The sequence below is a fragment of the Podarcis vaucheri genome (genome assembly GCF_965113315.1).
Source record: "Podarcis vaucheri genome assembly, chromosome: 8".
Taxonomy (NCBI): Eukaryota; Metazoa; Chordata; class Lepidosauria; order Squamata; family Lacertidae; genus Podarcis; species Podarcis vaucheri.
The window spans coordinates 93,196,938-93,218,001 of record NC_138766.1 but is presented as its reverse complement, the minus strand read 5'-3'; the positions used below and the strand labels follow the sequence as shown (position 1 = coordinate 93,218,001).

The following is a 21,064-nucleotide window of genomic DNA, read 5'->3' as shown; positions in this document are numbered from 1 at the left end:
CCCGTGACAGCAAGCTGGCAAGCGGAAGGAGGCAATTGCCCGGTGCTGGGATGCTGTGGCCCTGGTGGCCTCCTGCCCCGTGACGGCAAGCTGGCAAGCGGAAGGAGGCAATTGCCCGGTGCTGGGATGCTGTGGCCCTGGTGGTCTCCTGCCCCGTGGTGGCAAGCTGGCCAGCGGAAGGAGGCAATTGCCCGGTGCTGGGATGCTGTGGAGCAAGGAGAAGGCAAGTACAAAGATTACTTGCTGGTGGGATCGCTACTTGAAGGTGACTGACACTCAGCTCTGAAGCTGGTTGATGTCTGGCAATGGACCTGATGAGGTTGCAGCTGGTGGATGGTTGTCGGAAGAATTTGCATTCAGGCTAGTGGATGTTGCGAGGCTACGCTGGCTGAGATGGGTGCAAACTGGTTTGGAAGCCTTGTTTGTTAACAGGCAGCCAAACAGAGGAGGAATCTGGGGGGACGCTGTTGGGTGTTGGCCATCCCACTCACCTGTTTGCCTTTGCCTTACAGGGATGTCTGGAGCCGGTGAGGTTTTCCCCAAGTCCAGTCTTAAAAGTCATCAAGAGAACCACAGGACATCCCTATTTACATCGGAGAAGTGAACGTGAAATACTGGCAGTGAGGAATGGACAAGGCTGTGGCCATACTTGAGAGAAGGAGCTTTGAAAGGCGACTGCAGGCGGACATCTGCTGCATTGCAAGTGATGGGGCAGTGGGGAGAGAGAAGAAAATGAGGGAGGGAACATTAGGCTACATTAGGTGCACCACAGAACTGCTATGAAGTCACTTTAAACAGGCATGGCTTCCCCTCAGGGATTCTGGGAACTGTAGGTGGTTAAGGGGACGGAGACTTGTTACGGTGCTTAAGTATTAGGATTAGGATTAGGGGTAGGGTGGGGTAGGGGTAGGGTGGGGTGGGGTAGGGGTAGGGTTCCCTTCTTGCCAGGGAACTCTGGGAATTGTAGCTGTAGTTAGGGGGCAGAGATAGGGTTCCCTTCTTGCCAGGGAACTCTGGGAATTGTAGCTCTAGTTAAGGCTTAAGGGTTAGCGTTAGGGCTAGAGTTAGGGTTAGCGTCAGGGGTAGGGGTGGGGGTAAGTGTAGGGGTAGAGGTAGGGTTCCCTTCTTGGCAGGGAACGGGGCCCCCTAACAACTCTTGGCACCCTTTTCCAACTATAGCTCCCAGACTCTTTGGGGGTTGTTTAAGCCATGAGTGTTTAAAGCGGCTTCATAGCGCCTTAAATGGTGTGGATGTGGCCATGGCCTCCCTCACTCCACTGCCTCTTATTAATGAAGAATCGAAAGGATTTCCCAATTCAAATCTCTCGCAAACAGGAAACAGAAATGGAATGGACAAGGCTGTGGCCATACCTGAGAGAATGAGCTTTGAAGGGAGACTGCAGGCGGACATCTTTTGCATTGCAAGTGATGGGGCAGTGGGGAGAGAGAGGAAAATGAGGGAGGGAACATTAGGCCACATTTGGTGCACCACTGAACTGCTATGAAGTCACTTTAAACAGGCATGGCTTCCCCTCAGGGATTCTGGGAACTGTAGGTGGTTAAGGGGACGGAGACTTGTTACGGTGCTTAAGTATTAGGATTAGGATTAGGGGTAGGGTAGGGGTGGGGGTGGGGGTGGGGGTGGGAGTAGGGTTCCCTTCTTGCCAGGGAACTCTGGGAATTGTAGCTGTAGTTAGGGGGCAGGGTTAGGGTTCCCTTCTTGCCAGGGAACTCTGGGAATTGTAGCTGTAGTTAGGGGGCAGGGTTAGGGTTCCCTTCTTGCCAGGGAACTCTGGGAATTGTAGTTCTAGTTAAGGCTTAAGGGTTAGCGTTAGGGTTAGGGTTAGCGTCAGGGGTGGGGGTGGGGGTAGGGGTGGGGGTAGGGGTAGAGGTAGGGTTCCCTTCTTGGCAGGGAACGGGGCCCCCTAACAACTCTTGGCACCCTTTTCCAACTATAGCTCCCAGAGTCTTTGGGGGTTGTTTAAGCCATGAGTGTTTAAAGCGGCTTCATAGCGCCTTAAATGGTGTGGATGTGGCCATGGCCTCCCTCACCCCACTGCCTCTTATTAATGAAGAATCGAAAGGATTTCCCAATTCAGATCTCTCGGAAACAGGAAACAGAAAGAAGACTTTGTATCTCAAGCCATTTTGGAAGGTCTGAACTTGAAATGCCAATAAAGGTATTTTTATTGTATTGTGTTGTATAGTGTTGTGATTGCCATGGGAAGTAGGGTGGCAAAATACGTTTGTCTTTCTGCATGCGTTTATGGTAGGCATTTTGCACTCACCTGAACCCTTGCAGGGAAAGGGACAGGGCACAATGGGAAAGGGCGGGGCAACCGGGCTGCTTAAACCACACCCCTTTCCCAACGGAAGCACCATGGGGGGTGGGCCGTCCGAGAGAGAACAACAGAACACAGAACAAAGAAGACGGAAGTGGTGCACAGTTCCTTCCGTTCCCTCTCTTCCAAAGAATGGAGCGTCAACACACAGAGCATGTGATCCAGTAGTCCCACACACTCTGCAGCACAGGAGGGAATGAAACTCCGGACATCCAGCACCCGCTTCTCTGCTTCTCTCGAACTCTTTGACGGTATCCCTGTCCAATCTTTTTTCAAAGAGGGCCAGATTTGATGAAGTGAAGAGCTGTGAGGGCCGCCGAAACAGCCAACCCAAGTTGTTAACCTTTTTTTAGGGTTGAATTTGTTGAGGGTTTGTTTTTTTAGGATTTTACCCCAGGAAATAAACTGCCACAGGGGCCGGATTAAACTGACCGGTGGGCTGGATTAGGCACCCCAAATGGACCTTGGACATGCCTGACAAGCGCACAAACAAGATGTAGCGTGTGCACCATTTCATGTTTGAATGGAAAACTTAAGGTCACTGTTATCTTAAAAAGCAGAGACATCACCTTGCCAACAAAGGTCCGTATAGTAAAAGCCATGGTTTTCCCAGTAGTGATGTATGGAAGTGAGAGCTGGACCATAAAGAAGGCTGATCGCCGAAGAATTGATGCTTTTGAATTATGGTGCTGGAGGAGACTCTTGAGAGTCCCATGGACTGCAAGAAGATCAAACCTCTCCATTCTGAAGGAAATCAGCCCTGAGTGCTCACTGGAAGGACAGATCGTGAAGCTGAGGCTCCAATACTTTGGCCACCTCATGAGAAGAGAGGACTCCCTGGAAAAGACCCTGATGTTGGGAAAGATGGAGGGCACAAGGAGAAGGGGACGACAGAGAATGAGATGGTTGGATGGTGTTCTTGAAGCTACTAGCATGAGTTTGATCAAACTGCGGGAGGCAGTGGAGGACAGAAGTGCCTGGCGTGCTCTGGTCCATGGGGTCACGAAGAGTCGGACACGACTAAACGACTAAACAACAACAAAGCTGGTAGGCTTGGCCTTGGGGGGAAATCCCCCCCCCTTGAATCTGACTTAGGATTTCAGCACTGCCACTACAGAGTAACAGTGTCATCATAATTTCACCATGGCAACCAGCTGCTTCATTTCCACTTACTTGAAAGGCAGGTCATTGAGTATTTATTTTATTTATTTATTTTTGTATGAAATATTTATTAAGTTGTCCATAACTGAACACGTGGCCACTTTCTTTCCCTAGGAATTGCATCCCTAGTATTGCATCCTCCCCCCAGACCCTCCCCAAAGCTTGCTGCACCCCAAGGCGTTTTGCACTCACCTGAACCCTTGCAGGGAAAGGAGCAGGGGACAACATAAGTTTGGGTCATTGGGTTTGGTGCTTTTGTAACTGGATTTGTAATGGCTTTTAGTCAAATACAATAAATGATTGATTGATTGATTGATGAAAAAGTGCTTTTTTCCTGAGATGCTAACTTTCTCTCTGCATGTCATTCCTTGAACAGCTTCCTGTGCAAAGATAAGGCTTGCTTTCATTGCTCTGTTCATTTGTGCATTTGACTAGTGTTGTGGGGAGGGAAATGCAACCACTGGGCCTAAAAATGTCCCCCCTCCTGCCCACTTGGGTTTCCGGTGTGGCCTTCACAGATATTGGCACAACTTGTGTGTGTGTGTGTGTTGGCTGCTGAGCTGTGCTCACCATTGTGAGGGCTGAGGGAGTGATTGTGATGCCTCCCCAGTTGCTGACATTGTCCGTGGGTTGATTGTGATGTGACAAAAACATTTGGCTGCTGAGCGGGTATAAATGTGGGCCAAGGCGCAAGCCTCAGCAGTTGCCCTCCCCAGAGAGAAATGGGCAGCTCGGTGGCACTCAGCCCAGGTGGTCTCCTATCCCGTGACAGCAAGCTGGCAAGCGGAAGGAGGCAATTGCCCGGTGCTGGGATGCTGTGGCCCTGGTGGCCTCCTGCCCCGTGACGGCAAGCTGGCAAGCGGAAGGAGGCAATTGCCCGGTGCTGGGATGCTGTGGCCCTGGTGGTCTCCTGCCCCGTGGTGGCAAGCTGGCCAGCGGAAGGAGGCAATTGCCCGGTGCTGGGATGCTGTGGAGCAAGGAGAAGGCAAGTACAAAGATTACTTGCTGGTGGGATCGCTACTTGAAGGTGACTGACACTCAGCTCTGAAGCTGGTTGATGTCTGGCAATGGACCTGATGAGGTTGCAGCTGGTGGATGGTTGTCGGAAGAATTTGCATTCAGGCTAGTGGATGTTGCGAGGCTACGCTGGCTGAGATGGGTGCAAACTGGTTTGGAAGCCTTGTTTGTTAACAGGCAGCCAAACAGAGGAGGAATCTGGGGGGACGCTGTTGGGTGTTGGCCATCCCACTCACCTGTTTGCCTTTGCCTTACAGGGATGTCTGGAGCCGGTGAGGTTTTCCCCAAGTCCAGTCTTAAAAGTCATCAAGAGAACCACAGGACATCCCTATTTACATCGGAGAAGTGAACGTGAAATACTGGCAGTGAGGAATGGACAAGGCTGTGGCCATACTTGAGAGAAGGAGCTTTGAAAGGCGACTGCAGGCGGACATCTGCTGCATTGCAAGTGATGGGGCAGTGGGGAGAGAGAAGAAAATGAGGGAGGGAACATTAGGCTACATTAGGTGCACCACAGAACTGCTATGAAGTCACTTTAAACAGGCATGGCTTCCCCTCAGGGATTCTGGGAACTGTAGGTGGTTAAGGGGACGGAGACTTGTTACGGTGCTTAAGTATTAGGATTAGGATTAGGGGTAGGGTGGGGTAGGGGTAGGGTGGGGTGGGGTAGGGGTAGGGTTCCCTTCTTGCCAGGGAACTCTGGGAATTGTAGCTGTAGTTAGGGGGCAGGGTTAGGGTTCCGTTCTTGCCAGGGAACTCTGGGAATTGTAGCTGTAGTTAGGGGGCAGAGATAGGGTTCCCTTCTTGCCAGGGAACTCTGGGAATTGTAGCTCTAGTTAAGGCTTAAGGGTTAGCGTTAGGGCTAGAGTTAGGGTTAGCGTCAGGGGTAGGGGTGGGGGTAAGTGTAGGGGTAGAGGTAGGGTTCCCTTCTTGGCAGGGAACGGGGCCCCCTAACAACTCTTGGCACCCTTTTCCAACTATAGCTCCCAGACTCTTTGGGGGTTGTTTAAGCCATGAGTGTTTAAAGCGGCTTCATAGCGCCTTAAATGGTGTGGATGTGGCCATGGCCTCCCTCACTCCACTGCCTCTTATTAATGAAGAATCGAAAGGATTTCCCAATTCAAATCTCTCGCAAACAGGAAACAGAAATGGAATGGACAAGGCTGTGGCCATACCTGAGAGAATGAGCTTTGAAGGGAGACTGCAGGCGGACATCTTTTGCATTGCAAGTGATGGGGCAGTGGGGAGAGAGGAAAAAATGAGGGAGGAAACATTAGGCCACATTTGGTGCACCACTGAACTGCTATGAAGTCACTTTAAACAGGCATGGCTTCCCCTCAGGGATTCTGGGAACTGTAGGTGGTTAAGGGGACGGAGACTTGTTACGGTGCTTAAGTATTAGGATTAGGATTAGGGGTAGGGTAGGGGTGGGGGTGGGGGTGGGGGTGGGAGTAGGGTTCCCTTCTTGCCAGGGAACTCTGGGAATTGTAGCTGTAGTTAGGGGGCAGGGTTAGGGTTCCCTTCTTGCCAGGGAACTCTGGGAATTGTAGCTGTAGTTAGGGGGCAGGGTTAGGGTTCCCTTCTTGCCAGGGAACTCTGGGAATTGTAGTTCTAGTTAAGGCTTAAGGGTTAGCGTTAGGGTTAGGGTTAGCGTCAGGGGTGGGGGTGGGGGTAGGGGTGGGGGTAGGGGTAGAGGTAGGGTTCCCTTCTTGGCAGGGAACGGGGCCCCCTAACAACTCTTGGCACCCTTTTCCAACTATAGCTCCCAGAGTCTTTGGGGGTTGTTTAAGCCATGAGTGTTTAAAGCGGCTTCATAGCGCCTTAAATGGTGTGGATGTGGCCATGGCCTCCCTCACCCCACTGCCTCTTATTAATGAAGAATCGAAAGGATTTCCCAATTCAGATCTCTCGGAAACAGGAAACAGAAAGAAGACTTTGTATCTCAAGCCATTTTGGAAGGTCTGAACTTGAAATGCCAATAAAGGTATTTTTATTGTATTGTGTTGTATAGTGTTGTGATTGCCATGGGAAGTAGGGTGGCAAAATACGTTTGTCTTTCTGCATGCGTTTATGGTAGGCATTTTGCACTCACCTGAACCCTTGCAGGGAAAGGGACAGGGCACAATGGGAAAGGGCGGGGCAACCGGGCTGCTTAAACCACACCCCTTTCCCAACGGAAGCACCATGGGGGGTGGGCCGTCCGAGAGAGAACAACAGAACACAGAACAAAGAAGACGGAAGTGGTGCACAGTTCCTTCCGTTCCCTCTCTTCCAAAGAATGGAGCGTCAACACACAGAGCATGTGATCCAGTAGTCCCACACACTCTGCAGCACAGGAGGGAATGAAACTCCGGACATCCAGCACCCGCTTCTCTGCTTCTCTCGAACTCTTTGACGGTATCCCTGTCCAATCTTTTTTCAAAGAGGGCCAGATTTGATGAAGTGAAGAGCTGTGAGGGCCGCCGAAACAGCCAACCCAAGTTGTTAACCTTTTTTTAGGGTTGAATTTGTTGAGGGTTTGTTTTTTTAGGATTTTACCCCAGGAAATAAACTGCCACAGGGGCCGGATTAAACTGACCGGTGGGCTGGATTAGGCACCCCAAATGGACCTTGGACATGCCTGACAAGCGCACAAACAAGATGTAGCGTGTGCACCATTTCATGTTTGAATGGAAAACTTAAGGTCACTGTTATCTTAAAAAGCAGAGACATCACCTTGCCAACAAAGGTCCGTATAGTAAAAGCCATGGTTTTCCCAGTAGTGATGTATGGAAGTGAGAGCTGGACCATAAAGAAGGCTGATCGCCGAAGAATTGATGCTTTTGAATTATGGTGCTGGAGGAGACTCTTGAGAGTCCCATGGACTGCAAGAAGATCAAACCATTCGGAAGGAAATCAGCCCTGAGTGCTCACTGGAAGGACAGATCGTGAAGCTGAGGCTCCAATACTTTGGCCACCTCATGAGAAGAGAGGACTCCCTGGAAAAGACCCTGATGTTGGGAAAGATGGAGGGCACAAGGAGAAGGGGACGACAGAGAATGAGATGGTTGGATGGTGTTCTTGAAGCTACTAGCATGAGTTTGATCAAACTGCGGGAGGCAGTGGAGGACAGAAGTGCCTGGCGTGCTCTGGTCCATGGGGTCACGAAGAGTCGGACACGACTAAACGACTAAACAACAACAAAGCTGGTAGGCTTGGCCTTGGGGGGAAATCCCCCCCCCCTTGAATCTGACTTAGGATTTCAGCACTGCCACTACAGAGTAACAGTGTCATCATAATTTCACCATGGCAACCAGCTGCTTCATTTCCACTTACTTGAAAGGCAGGTCATTGAGTATTTATTTTATTTATTTATTTTTGTATGAAATATTTATTAAGTTGTCCATAACTGAACACGTGGCCACTTTCTTTCCCTAGGAATTGCATCCCTAGTATTGCATCCTCCCCCCAGCCCCTCCCCAAAGCTTGCTGCACCCCAAGGCGTTTTGCACTCACCTGAACCCTTGCAGGGAAAGGAGCAGGGGACAACATAAGTTTGGGTCATTGGGTTTGGTGCTTTTGTAACTGGATTTGTAAGGGCTTTTAGTCAAATACAATAAATGATTGATTGATTGATTGATGAAAAAGTGCGTTTTTCCTGAGATGCTAACTTTCTCTCTGCATGTCATTCCTTGAACAGCTTCCTGTGCAAAGATAAGGCTTGCTTTCATTGCTCTGTTCATTTGTGCATTTGACTAGTGTTGTGGGGAGGGAAATGCAACCACTGGGCCTAAAAATGTCCCCCCTCCTGCCCACTTGGGTTTCCGGTGTGGCCTTCACAGATATTGGCACAACTTGTGTGTGTGTGTGTGTTGGCTGCTGAGCTGTGCTCACCATTGTGAGGGCTGAGGGAGTGATTGTGATGCCTCCCCAGTTGCTGACATTGTCCGTGGGTTGATTGTGATGTGACAAAAACATTTGGCTGCTGAGCGGGTATAAATGTGGGCCAAGGCGCAAGCCTCAGCAGTTGCCCTCCCCAGAGAGAAATGGGCAGCTCGGTGGCACTCAGCCCAGGTGGTCTCCTATCCCGTGACAGCAAGCTGGCAAGCGGAAGGAGGCAATTGCCCGGTGCTGGGATGCTGTGGCCCTGGTGGTCTCCTGCCCCGTGACGGCAAGCTGGCAAGCGGAAGGAGGCAATTGCCCGGTGCTGGGATGCTGTGGCCCTGGTGGTCTCCTGCCCCGTGGTGGCAAGCTGGCCAGCGGAAGGAGGCAATTGCCCGGTGCTGGGATGCTGTGGAGCAAGGAGAAGGCAAGTACAAAGATTACTTGCTGGTGGGATCGCTACTTGAAGGTGACTGACACTCAGCTCTGAAGCTGGTTGATGTCTGGCAATGGACCTGATGAGGTTGCAGCTGGTGGATGGTTGTCGGAAGAATTTGCATTCAGGCTAGTGGATGTTGCGAGGCTACGCTGGCTGAGATGGGTGCAAACTGGTTTGGAAGCCTTGTTTGTTAACAGGCAGCCAAACAGAGGAGGAATCTGGGGGGACGCTGTTGGGTGTTGGCCATCCCACTCACCTGTTTGCCTTTGCCTTACAGGGATGTCTGGAGCCGGTGAGGTTTTCCCCAAGTCCAGTCTTAAAAGTCATCAAGAGAACCACAGGACATCCCTATTTACATCGGAGAAGTGAACGTGAAATACTGGCAGTGAGGAATGGACAAGGCTGTGGCCATACTTGAGAGAAGGAGCTTTGAAAGGCGACTGCAGGCGGACATCTGCTGCATTGCAAGTGATGGGGCAGTGGGGAGAGAGAAGAAAATGAGGGAGGGAACATTAGGCTACATTAGGTGCACCACAGAACTGCTATGAAGTCACTTTAAACAGGCATGGCTTCCCCTCAGGGATTCTGGGAACTGTAGGTGGTTAAGGGGACGGAGACTTGTTACGGTGCTTAAGTATTAGGATTAGGATTAGGGGTAGGGTGGGGTAGGGGTAGGGTGGGGTGGGGTAGGGGTAGGGTTCCCTTCTTGCCAGGGAACTCTGGGAATTGTAGCTGTAGTTAGGGGGCAGGGTTAGGGTTCCGTTCTTGCCAGGGAACTCTGGGAATTGTAGCTGTAGTTAGGGGGCAGAGATAGGGTTCCCTTCTTGCCAGGGAACTCTGGGAATTGTAGCTCTAGTTAAGGCTTAAGGGTTAGCGTTAGGGCTAGAGTTAGGGTTAGCGTCAGGGGTAGGGGTGGGGGTAAGTGTAGGGGTAGAGGTAGGGTTCCCTTCTTGGCAGGGAACGGGGCCCCCTAACAACTCTTGGCACCCTTTTCCAACTATAGCTCCCAGACTCTTTGGGGGTTGTTTAAGCCATGAGTGTTTAAAGCGGCTTCATAGCGCCTTAAATGGTGTGGATGTGGCCATGGCCTCCCTCACTCCACTGCCTCTTATTAATGAAGAATCGAAAGGATTTCCCAATTCAAATCTCTCGCAAACAGGAAACAGAAATGGAATGGACAAGGCTGTGGCCATACCTGAGAGAATGAGCTTTGAAGGGAGACTGCAGGCGGACATCTTTTGCATTGCAAGTGATGGGGCAGTGGGGAGAGAGGAAAAAATGAGGGAGGAAACATTAGGCCACATTTGGTGCACCACTGAACTGCTATGAAGTCACTTTAAACAGGCATGGCTTCCCCTCAGGGATTCTGGGAACTGTAGGTGGTTAAGGGGACGGAGACTTGTTACGGTGGTTAAGTATTAGGATTAGGGGTAGGGTAGGGGTGGGGGTGGGGGTGGGAGTAGGGTTCCCTTTTTGCCAGGGAACTCTGGGAATTGTAGTTCTAGTTAGGGGGCAGGGTAAGGGTTCCCTTTTTGCCAGGGAACTCTGGGAATTGTAGTTCTAGTTAAGGCTTAAGGGTTAGCGTTAGGGTTAGGGTTAGCGTCAGGGGTGGGGGTGGGGGTAGGGGTGGGGGTAGGGGTAGAGGTAGGGTTCCCTTCTTGGCAGGGAACGGGGCTCCCTAACAACTCTTGGCACCCTTTTCCAACTATAGCTCCCAGAGTCTTTGGGGGTTGTTTAAGCCATGAGTATTTAAAGCGGCTTCATAGCGCCTTAAATGGTGTGGATGTGGCCATGGCCTCCCTCACCCCACTGCCTCTTATTAATGAAGAATCGAAAGGATTTCCCAATTCAGATCTCTCGGAAACAGGAAACAGAAAGAAGACTTTGTATCTCAAGCCATTTTGGAAGGTCTGAACTTGAAATGCCAATAAAGGTATTTTTATTGTATTGTGTTGTATAGTGTTGTGATTGCCATGGGAAGTAGGGTGGCAAAATACGTTTGTCTTTCTGCATGCGTTTATGGTAGGCATTTTGCACTCACCTGAACCCTTGCAGGGAAAGGGACAGGGCACAATGGGAAAGGGCGGGGCAACCGGGCTGCTTAAACCACACCCCTTTCCCAACGGAAGCACCATGGGGGGTGGGCCGTCCGAGAGAGAACAACAGAACACAGAACAAAGAAGACGGAAGTGGTGCACAGTTCCTTCCGTTCCCTCTCTTCCAAAGAATGGAGCGTCAACACACAGAGCATGTGATCCAGTAGTCCCACACACTCTGCAGCACAGGAGGGAATGAAACTCCGGACATCCAGCACCCGCTTCTCTGCTTCTCTCGAACTCTTTGACGGTATCCCTGTCCAATCTTTTTTCAAAGAGGGCCAGATTTGATGAAGTGAAGAGCTGTGAGGGCCGCCGAAACAGCCAACCCAAGTTGTTAACCTTTTTTTAGGGTTGAATTTGTTGAGGGTTTGTTTTTTTAGGATTTTACCCCAGGAAATAAACTGCCACAGGGGCCGGATTAAACTGACCGGTGGGCTGGATTAGGCACCCCAAATGGACCTTGGACATGCCTGACAAGCGCACAAACAAGATGTAGCGTGTGCACCATTTCATGTTTGAATGGAAAACTTAAGGTCACTGTTATCTTAAAAAGCAGAGACATCACCTTGCCAACAAAGGTCCGTATAGTAAAAGCCATGGTTTTCCCAGTAGTGATGTATGGAAGTGAGAGCTGGACCATAAAGAAGGCTGATCGCCGAAGAATTGATGCTTTTGAATTATGGTGCTGGAGGAGACTCTTGAGAGTCCCATGGACTGCAAGAAGATCAAACCTCTCCATTCTGAAGGAAATCAGCCCTGAGTGCTCACTGGAAGGACAGATCGTGAAGCTGAGGCTCCAATACTTTGGCCACCTCATGAGAAGAGAGGACTCCCTGGAAAAGACCCTGATGTTGGGAAAGATGGAGGGCACAAGGAGAAGGGGACGACAGAGAATGAGATGGTTGGATGGTGTTCTTGAAGCTACTAGCATGAGTTTGATCAAACTGCGGGAGGCAGTGGAGGACAGAAGTGCCTGGCGTGCTCTGGTCCATGGGGTCACGAAGAGTCGGACACGACTAAACGACTAAACAACAACAAAGCTGGTAGGCTTGGCCTTGGGGGGAAATCCCCCCCCCTTGAATCTGACTTAGGATTTCAGCACTGCCACTACAGAGTAACAGTGTCATCATAATTTCACCATGGCAACCAGCTGCTTCATTTCCACTTACTTGAAAGGCAGGTCATTGAGTATTTATTTTATTTATTTATTTTTGTATGAAATATTTATTAAGTTTTCCATAACTGAACACGTGGCCACTTTCTTTCCCTAGGAATTGCATCCCTAGTATTGCATCCTCCCCCCAGCCCCTCCCCAAAGCTTGCTGCACCCCAAGGCGTTTTGCACTCACCTGAACCCTTGCAGGGAAAGGAGCAGGGGACAACATAAGTTTGGGTCATTGGGTTTGGTGCTTTTGTAACTGGATTTGTAATGGCTTTTAGTCAAATACAATAAATGATTGATTGATTGATTGATTGACGAAAAAGTGCTTTTTTCCTGAGATGCTAACTTTCTCTCTGCATGTCATTTCTTGAACAGCTTCCTGTGCAAAGATAAGGCTTGCTTTCATTGCTCTGTTCATTTGTGCATTTGACTAGTGTTGTGGGGAGGGAAATGCAACCACTGGACCTAAAAATGTCCCCCCTCCTACCCACTTGGGTTTCCGGTGTGGCCTTCACAGATATTGGCACAACTTGTGTGTGTGTGTGTGTGTTTTTGTGTGTGTGTGTATGTGTGTTGGCTGCTGAGCTGCGCTCACCATTGTGAGGGCTGAGGGAGTGATTGTGATGCCTCCCCAGCTGCTGACATTGTCCGTGGGTTGATTGTGATGTGACAAAAACATTTGGCTGCTGAGCGGGTATAAATGTGGGCCAAGGCGCAAGCCTCAGCAGTTGCCCTCCCCAGAGAGAAATGGGCAGCTCGGTGGCACTCAGCCCAGGTGGTCTCCTATCCCGTGACAGCAAGCTGGCAAGCGGAAGGAGGCAATTGCCCGGTGCTGGGATGCTGTGGCCCTGGTGGTCTCCTGCCCCGTGACGGCAAGCTGGCAAGCGGAAGGAGGCAATTGCCCGGTGCTGGGATGCTGTGGCCCTGGTGGTCTCCTGCCCCGTGGTGGCAAGCTGGCCAGCGGAAGGAGGCAATTGCCCGGTGCTGGGATGCTGTGGAGCAAGGAGAAGGCAAGTACAAAGATTACTTGCTGGTGGCATCGCTACTTGAAGGTGACTGACACTCAGCTCTGAAGCTGGTTGATGCCTGGCAATGGACCTGATGAGGTTGCAGCTGGTGGATGGTTGTCGGAAGAATTTGCATTCAGGCTAGTGGATGTTGCGAGGCTACGCTGGCTGAGATGGGTGCAAACTGGTTTGGAAGCCTTGTTTGTTAACAGGCAGCCAAACAGAGGAGGAATCTGGGGGGACGCTGTCGGATGTTGGCCATCCCACTCACCTGTTTGCCTTTGCCTTACAGGGATGTCTGGAGCCGGTGAGGTTTTCCCCAAGTCCAGTCTTAAAAGTCATCAAGAGAACCACAGGACATCCCTATTTACATCGGAGAAGTGAACGTGAAATACTGGCAGTGAGGAATGGACAAGGCTGTGGCCATACTTGAGAGAAGGAGCTTTGAAGGGAGACTGCAGGCGGACATCTGCTGCATTGCAAGTGATGGGGCAGTGGGGAGAGAGAAGAAAATGAGGGAGGGAACATTAGGCTACATTAGGTGCACCACAGAACTGCTATGAAGTCACTTTAAACAGGCATGGCTTCCCCTCAGGGATTCTGGGAACTGTAGGTGGTTAAGGGGACGGAGACTTGTTACGGTGCTTAAGTATTAGGATTAGGATTAGGGGTAGGGTGGGGTAGGGTGGGGTGGGGGTAGGGGTAGGGTTCCCTTCATGCCAGGGAACTCTGGGAATTGTAGCTCTAGTTAAGGGGCAGAGATAGGGTTCCCTTCTTGCCAGGGAACTCTGGGAATTGTAGCTCTAGTTAAGGGGCAGAGATAGGGTTCCGTTCTTGCCAGGGAACTCTGGGAATTGTAGCTCTAGTTAAGGCTTAAGGGTTAGCGTTAGGGCTAGAGTTAGGGTTAGCGTCAGGGGTAGGGTTGGGGGTAAGGGTAGGGGTAGAGGTAGGGTTCCCTTCTTGGCAGGGAACGGGGGCCCCTAACAACTCTTGGCACCCTTTTCCAACTATAGCTCCCAGAGTCTTTGGGGGTTTTTTAAGCCATGAGTGTTTAAAGCGGCTTCATAGCGCCTTAAATGGTGTGGATGTGGCCATGGCCTCCCTCACTCCACTGCCTCTTATTAATGAAGAATCGAAAGGATTTCGCAATTCAAATCTCTCGCAAACAGGAAACAGAAATGGAATGGACAAGGCTGTGGCCATACCTGAGAGAATGAGCTTTGAAGGGAGACTGCAGGCGGACATCTTTTGCATTGCAAGTGATGGGGCAGTGGGGAGAGAGAAGAAAATGAGGGAGGGAACATTAGGCCACATTTGGTGCACCACTGAACTGCTATGAAGTCACTTTAAACAGGCATGGCTTCCCCTCAGGGATTCTGGGAACTGTAGGTGGTTAAGGGGACGGAGACTTGTTACGGTGGTTAAGTATTAGGATTAGGATTAGGGGTAGGGTGGGGGTGGGGGTGGGAGTAGGGTTCCCTTCTTGCCAGGGAACTCTGGGAATTGTAGCTGTAGTTAGGGGGCAGGGTTAGGGTTCCCTTTTTGCCAGGGAACTCTGGGAATTGTAGTTCTAGTTAAGGCTTAAGGGTTAGCGTTAGGGTTAGGGTTAGCATCAGGGGTGGGGGTGGGGGTAGGGGTAGGGGTAGAGGTAGGGTTCCCTTCTTGGCAGGCGAACGGGGCCCCCTAACAACTCTTGGCACCCTTTTCCAACTATAGCTCCCAGAGTCTTTGGGGGTTGTTTAAGCCATGAGTGTTTAAAGCGGCTTCATAGCGCCTTAAATGGTGTGGATGTGGCCATGGCCTCCCTCACCCCACTGCCTCTTATTAATGAAGAATCGAAAGGATTTCCCAATTCAGGTCTCTCGGAAAGAGGAAACAGAAAGAAGACTTTGTATCTCAAGCCATTTTGGAAGGTCTTAACCTGAAATGCCAATAAAGGTATTTTTATTGTATTGTGTTGTATAGTGTTGTGATTGCCATGGGAAGTAGGGTGGCAAAATACGTTTGTCTTTCTGCATGCGTTTATGGTAGGCATTTTGCACTCACCTGAACCCTTGCAGGGAAAGGGACAGGGCACAATGGGAAAGGGTGGGGCAACCGGGCTGCTTAAACCACACCCCTTTCCCAACGGAAGCACCATGGGGGGTGGGCCGTCCGAGAGAGAACAACAGAACACAGAACAAAGAAGACGGAAGTGGTGCACAGTTCCTTCCGTTCCCTCTCTTCCAAAGAATGGAACGTCAACACACCTAGTTAGTTGCATTGGAAAATGATAATGCGTCAACTTGCAACTAACTATTTAAAACACGTGGCTTCCTTGCAGAAATCCTGGGTGCTGTACAGTGGACACTCGGGTTGAGAACATGATCCATATGGGATGCACATTCGCAACCCGCGTCTGCGCACGCGCGGATTGCAATTTGGCGCTTATGCGCAAAGCGCGGTTTAGCACTTCTGCGTATGCGCGACCGCCAAAACCCAGAAGTAACCCATTCTGGTACGTTTGGGTTTTGGTGGTCCACAACCCAAAAAGACGCAACCTGAAGCTGCTGTAACCCGAGGTGTGACTGTAGTTTGTCCCTCAGACTCTCCTTCCGTGGAGGCTTTTAAGCAGAGGTTGGACAGCCGTCCGTCAGGGATTCCTTAGTTGTGATTCTTGCTTTGCCAGGGGCTTGGACTAGATGGATCCCTTTCAGCTCTGTGATCTACAATTCTTGGAATCCTTAACAAACTACAGTGCCCAGGTTTTCTTTCTCTCTCTCTCTCTCTCTCTCTCTCTCTCTCTCTCTCTTGGCAATAGGTGTGTGTGCATTTTTGATGTGTGTTTAGCGCTTGGAAACACATTTGGATTGGAGTGAGGAGGTGGGGCCACAACCCAGCCGTTTCTTTTTCAGGATGATTTATTTCTGTTGTAGGTGGACTCTTACGGGGCATGCCTGAACAACCGAGAGCTTCCCAGTGCGAGGCTGAAGGACACTTCTACAGCCACCACAGAGGACTCTGAATTCATGGCTCTTATATCCAAGTACAAGTTCCACCTGGCGATGGAGAATGCCATCTGCCGCGACTACATGACGGAGAAGCTTTGGCGGCCGATGCACGTCGGAGCCGTTCCTATATATCGAGGCTCCCCATCGGTACGTGACTGGATGCCGGACAATCATTCCATCATTCTCATTGATGACTTTGAGAGCCCCAAAGAGCTAGCAGAATACATTAATTTTCTGGACAGGAATCCGGAGAAGTATTTGGAATACCTGAAGTACAAGAGTCCCGGTGGCATTACGAACCAGTTCTTGGTGGAGAGCATGGAGAGGCGGGAATGGGGAGTGAATGATATGACCCGGCCTAATTATTTGAACGGGTTCGAGTGCTATGTCTGTGACAAGGTAAATGCCAGAATGAAGGCGGAGGAGGAGCATAGGAAGTCTCGTGGGAAAGTGCCGGCCCCTGAGCCTGAAATCGCCCAGTTCTCACACATGGGGTGCCCGCCACCAGCACCCGGGTATGGAAATATCGAAGACATTCCTGATGGAGACAGGTACTAGCCGTTGTTGTGGAATATGCAGCTGTCCTTAAGAAAGCTGAGGGTTGTGCGGTGCTAAGTTGAAGTCGCTTGCTCTGCTGGTGTTTTGGATTGATTACATTTCTGCACTGTGCGTTACATTCAAATAAATTCTAAAGCGGCTTACAAACAATAAATAAGAACAGGGGTCACCTGGGCTGGTTCACTTCAGTGGAGATCTCTCTGTGGGCCGGATCATGCGTGTGCATGAGCGGCGTGCCCGCAATTTCCTTCATCTGCTGTGCAGACGCGATTTCCGGTGTGGTGGGAGTGAGTCCCCGCGCTGCGCTGTTCTGGTTTAGCGCAGCGCATGGGGAATTGCCAAGCGGGCGGCTCAGTTTGGGGGCAGCTTGAGGGCTGGTTTAATAACCCCCCTGTGGACCGCTTGCCGACCCCTGAATAAGCACATGATAGAGCATAAAAGAACATCACAAATACATCATAAACAGTACAGAATAATTAACAAATCATCAGTGAAACAACTGCAACCTATCAAACACAGGGAACAAAGCGACAGCTAAAAAATAAGCTAAACATCGCAATTAAAGCAAAAGTCATAACCTATAAAGCATTTATAACCTATAAAGCAAAATAAACCACCTTAAAATAGCAGCCAAAAAATGAACTAAGCACACACACATTCTCCACGCCCACATGACTCATAATCTTACACTCTGTTCAGCTCATTAAAATATACATCCACATAATGCAGCAACTCCCTTCTGAAGGTTCCTCGGGCTGGCGGTGGGGCAGTACAGGTGAAACTAACCACCCCCTGATGGCAGACAAACTTTTCCTCCCCTCACAATTCTCCCTCTGAAACAGCTCCCTTATGAAGGGAGGGTGGGGCAAGGCAGGTGGGAAAAGCCATTACCTGCTGGCCAACACAGAAAGTTGTGCAAGAGAATGTGTTAGAACCCAGAAGTGACTCGGAAACGTCCTAAAGATGTCACTAAAAGGGCATTTGCAGGCTTTTCCAGTGGGTTTCAGATTATACATGATTTCTCCGACTCTCTGCGCTCATTTTCTTTATTTGCTTTTTAGCTGGAAGGAGATGTGGCTACAGGATTACTGGCAGAGCCTTGATCAGGCTGAAGCCCTCACAGCCATGATTCACCACAACGAGTCGCATCAGGGGAGATTCTGGGACTACATGCACCAAGTCTTCATGAAGAGAACCCAGCAAAACTAACCAGACTTGTTATTCAAGCTTCTTCAGTGTTACGAGAGGCAAGCAGGGCATCCACAGATTTACCAGCACCGAAATTGCGGTTCCAGGACAACTTGGAAATCATCTTTTATATATGGTATTCTCACTTTGGAGATTACTTTTTTTTAAAAAAAAATTCTTGCTTCCAAGAAAAGGCCAATTTCGAACCAACTTTTGGTATTGGTTCATTTGCCACTACTCCAAGACGAGGAAGCCTCCCTGATCTGTGGGGCAAAGAAAAGTATTCAGCATTTCTGCTGCTTCAGCGACTCTCAGAAAGTACTTTTTGGTGGGTATGTCCCAAATTCCTCAACACGGAGACTGTTGGGCTTACTGTAAAAGTCCTGAATGGTTGCACTTCAGGGATACCTCCATTCATAAGTATTCTTCAACATACATTGGTTTCTTTAATATTTTTGATATATTTCATTTAATATGAAAGAGAGCAGAACAAGAGTTTACATGAGCTCAGCTATGCAGTATTCAAATAACCACTTCTCTATAGGCTGAAATATGTTATGAACTATGCACCTTATTGTAGTGCATTTCCTCAATTTGTAGAGACTACACAGTTGCTCACTGTTCCCCTGGTGATGTGACGGGTGCAAGCCAGCAGTAAATCACACTGAGCAAGTTGGAGTTAACTCTTTATTAGCAAAAGCAGGATCTGGAAGTGTCAGGCCTAGTGAGCAAAGCAACCTATCTTCGGTAGATCTTGCCCCATGGATCAGTTGCTGAAACTGAAAGTCCCCGCGTTCTCACAGCTGCCTCAGTGTTAGAAACAGAGATATGAAATCTGGGAGCTAAATGACACCCTAAACCTAGGTTATGGGTGCCACAACGGAATGCTATTTTTATAACAAGACTACAAAGCTGTAAATGAATGAATTGCAGCTAAAATCTTACGTTCGTTTTTCACATGGTCTAGTCCTCATCTGAAGATGGCAAAAAACAAAGCCATGCTTCTCTCGCCCTCTCCCTTCATAGTCGTATGAGGGTCCCTCAAAACGCTGCCTTTCTGGAAGGCCAGCGGAGACGCAGAACCTATCAGCTTGCCTGATACTGCAATCATTTCTTGGAAGTCAAGCGGGCAGGAATTTCTCCTCCCATGCCCTCAGCGCCAGCAGTGGTAGTTTTAATCTGAAATCTTGGGTGCAGTACTGCGCCCAGAGCTCAGAAATTGCTTGCACTAATGACATTCCCAGTTGCAAAATGTGCCTAGAACAATGGGAGTTTTGAACGCTGAGCTGCCCAAGTTCCCCTCCTTTTCAGTGTTTTCCCCAAGCAATCAGACTGTGCCTGCGTGAAGCCAATTTCTTTCTCCTTTTCATGCCTCCTGGTTCTGGGAGACCGGCGGGAAAGGAGCTTGTTGCAGCAGGAGGGGGAGACACCTGTGCCTCTTCCCCGGCCAGACTCCTCTCTCCTTCTTGGCCTCTGTCCTCTTCTGCCTCTGATGTGGGACTTCTCTCTGCCACAGACTCTTCCTGCTCACCAAACCCTGTCACCTCTTCAGTTTCTTCCACCTCCACCTCCCATTCCTTTCCCTCCCCTCCCTCTGACCACTCACTGTCACCCCACCACCAATCGCTGGGCTCTGAGCCTTCTTTCCTTGGGCTTCCCCAGCCAGTTCCATCATTCCTCTGTGTCCATGACATGGTGGTTTTATTAGGCTGGTAATGACAGGGAGCTTGATGCGGCAAAGGAATTGGAGTTAGGAACAATGGACAATTTGTGCTGATTTCCGTTAGTTTAGTTTAGTTTGTTTTTTAAAATACAGTGGTACCTTGGGTTACAGACACTTCAGGTTACAGCCGCTTCAGGTTACAGACTCCGCTAACCCAGAAATAATACCTTGGGTTAAGAACTTTGCTTCAGGATGAGAACATAAAGTGTGCAGCAGTGGCAGTGAGAGGCCCCATTAGCTAAAGTGGTACCTCAGGTTAAGAACAATTTCAGGTTAAGAACAGACCTCCAGAACGAATTAAGTTCTTAACCCGAGGTACCACTGTAATAATTAAAGTTTATTGACAAACGCATACAGAATACAATAGAAATGATGAATGTGGCTAATAGCAAGAAATGTGAAAGGAGAAAAATAAGACACAGGTGCAAAGGAGGGGTAAAAAACCAAGGAACTACTGAGAATACAGTGCCACATTCAATTGTTGCATGTGAGAAATAAAAATTGGGTCAATGTACTTGTCTGTAGAGCAGGGTTCAGTGGGCTGGTCAGTTGAGTTCGCACAGGAGAGAAACTTCAACCATATTGAGTGAAAAAGACCCATCTCGATGAACTGTTAGTGACTCTCTGTTAATATGCCCTGTGGAACTCCCTCCCACCAGATGTCAAAGAGAACAACAACTACCAAACTTTTAGAAGACACCTGAAGGCAGCCCTCTTTAGGGAAGCTTTTAATGTTTGATGTATTACTGTATTTTAATATTTGGTTGGAAGCCGCCCAGAGTGGCAGGGGAAGCCCAGCCAGATGGGTGGGCTATAAAGAATAAATTATTATTATTACAATGTCCCAACTACACCTCCCAGGAAGGAGGTGGTGTCGACTTCCAATGGGCAGCCCCTGTCAATCTGGCTGCAGCAAGAATGCTTCGTCCTTCAGTTTAGTAAAAGTATTGCCCCCCCCCAACATTTTTCTGTTCACAGAGGTACATTTCTGTTTACAGAATTTAAAAGGTTATGCAGTGGATTGTTGGAAGTACATTCAAGTCCAGTTTTTGTACTTGTATGGGTCAAGATGTGTTGCAAACACTAGTTTTAACCTTCTTCCTTTACCCTTAATACTCACGCTGTGTGCAAACGTAGCTCTTCAATAAGAGGCATACAAACATGATATTTATTCTTTATCCAGATACTTGGGATCCAGCACAATTTTCTGTCTCCAGGTAGTAGAGAACAGATGCTGTGTGTCGTAGGTATGACTAGTCACCTGCTGGACAGAAGTCATGGGGGTGCATGTGGCATAAGAGCCCCTGGCCTTCAGCGAACAGGTTCATTCCCTGGAGACCAAGGTGGCTGGCTGCCCTGTCCTGTGGAATTCCATCCCATCAGGTGTCAGAGAGATGAGTAACTACATAACCTTTAGAGGTCATCTGAAGGCAGTCCTGAATTGGGAATCTTTTTAATGTGTAATTTTTTATTATGTTTTTATATATGTTGGAAGCCACCCAGAGTGGCCACAGCAA

The 21,064-nt window shown here is 49.4% G+C and overlaps 2 protein-coding genes across 2 annotated transcripts in view; both read left to right on the top strand.

The window, feature by feature from the left end:
* The window catches only part of FUT11 (fucosyltransferase 11), a 68,018-nt gene extending 47,516 nt beyond the window's left edge, over positions 1–20,502 (top strand). Inside the window, exon 5 of the mRNA XM_082235723.1 lies at positions 19,820–20,502. The gene's annotated coding sequence lies outside the window, so the exon portion shown is untranslated. The remainder of the gene's footprint in view (positions 1–19,819) is intronic.
* LOC309539568 (alpha-(1,3)-fucosyltransferase 11-like) lies at positions 15,875–20,502 on the top strand. Its single transcript, XM_082235943.1, has 2 exons — positions 15,875–16,629; positions 17,698–20,502. Exons 1-2 carry the CDS (start codon positions 16,097–16,099, stop codon positions 17,843–17,845), a joined length of 681 nt encoding a protein of 226 aa, XP_082092069.1. The 5' UTR covers positions 15,875–16,096; the 3' UTR covers positions 17,846–20,502.
* Positions 20,503–21,064: the final 562 nt, after the last annotated feature.

Excerpts from the sequence above, each read along its gene's own strand:
- LOC309539568 (XM_082235943.1), top strand. The coding sequence starts at position 16,097 with ATGGCTCTTATATCCAAGTACAAGTTCCACCTGGCGATGGAGAATGCC. Across the intron at positions 16,630-17,697 it reads GACATTCCTGATGGAGACAG|CTGGAAGGAGATGTGGCTAC; the intron begins GTACTAGCCGTT and ends TTTGCTTTTTAG.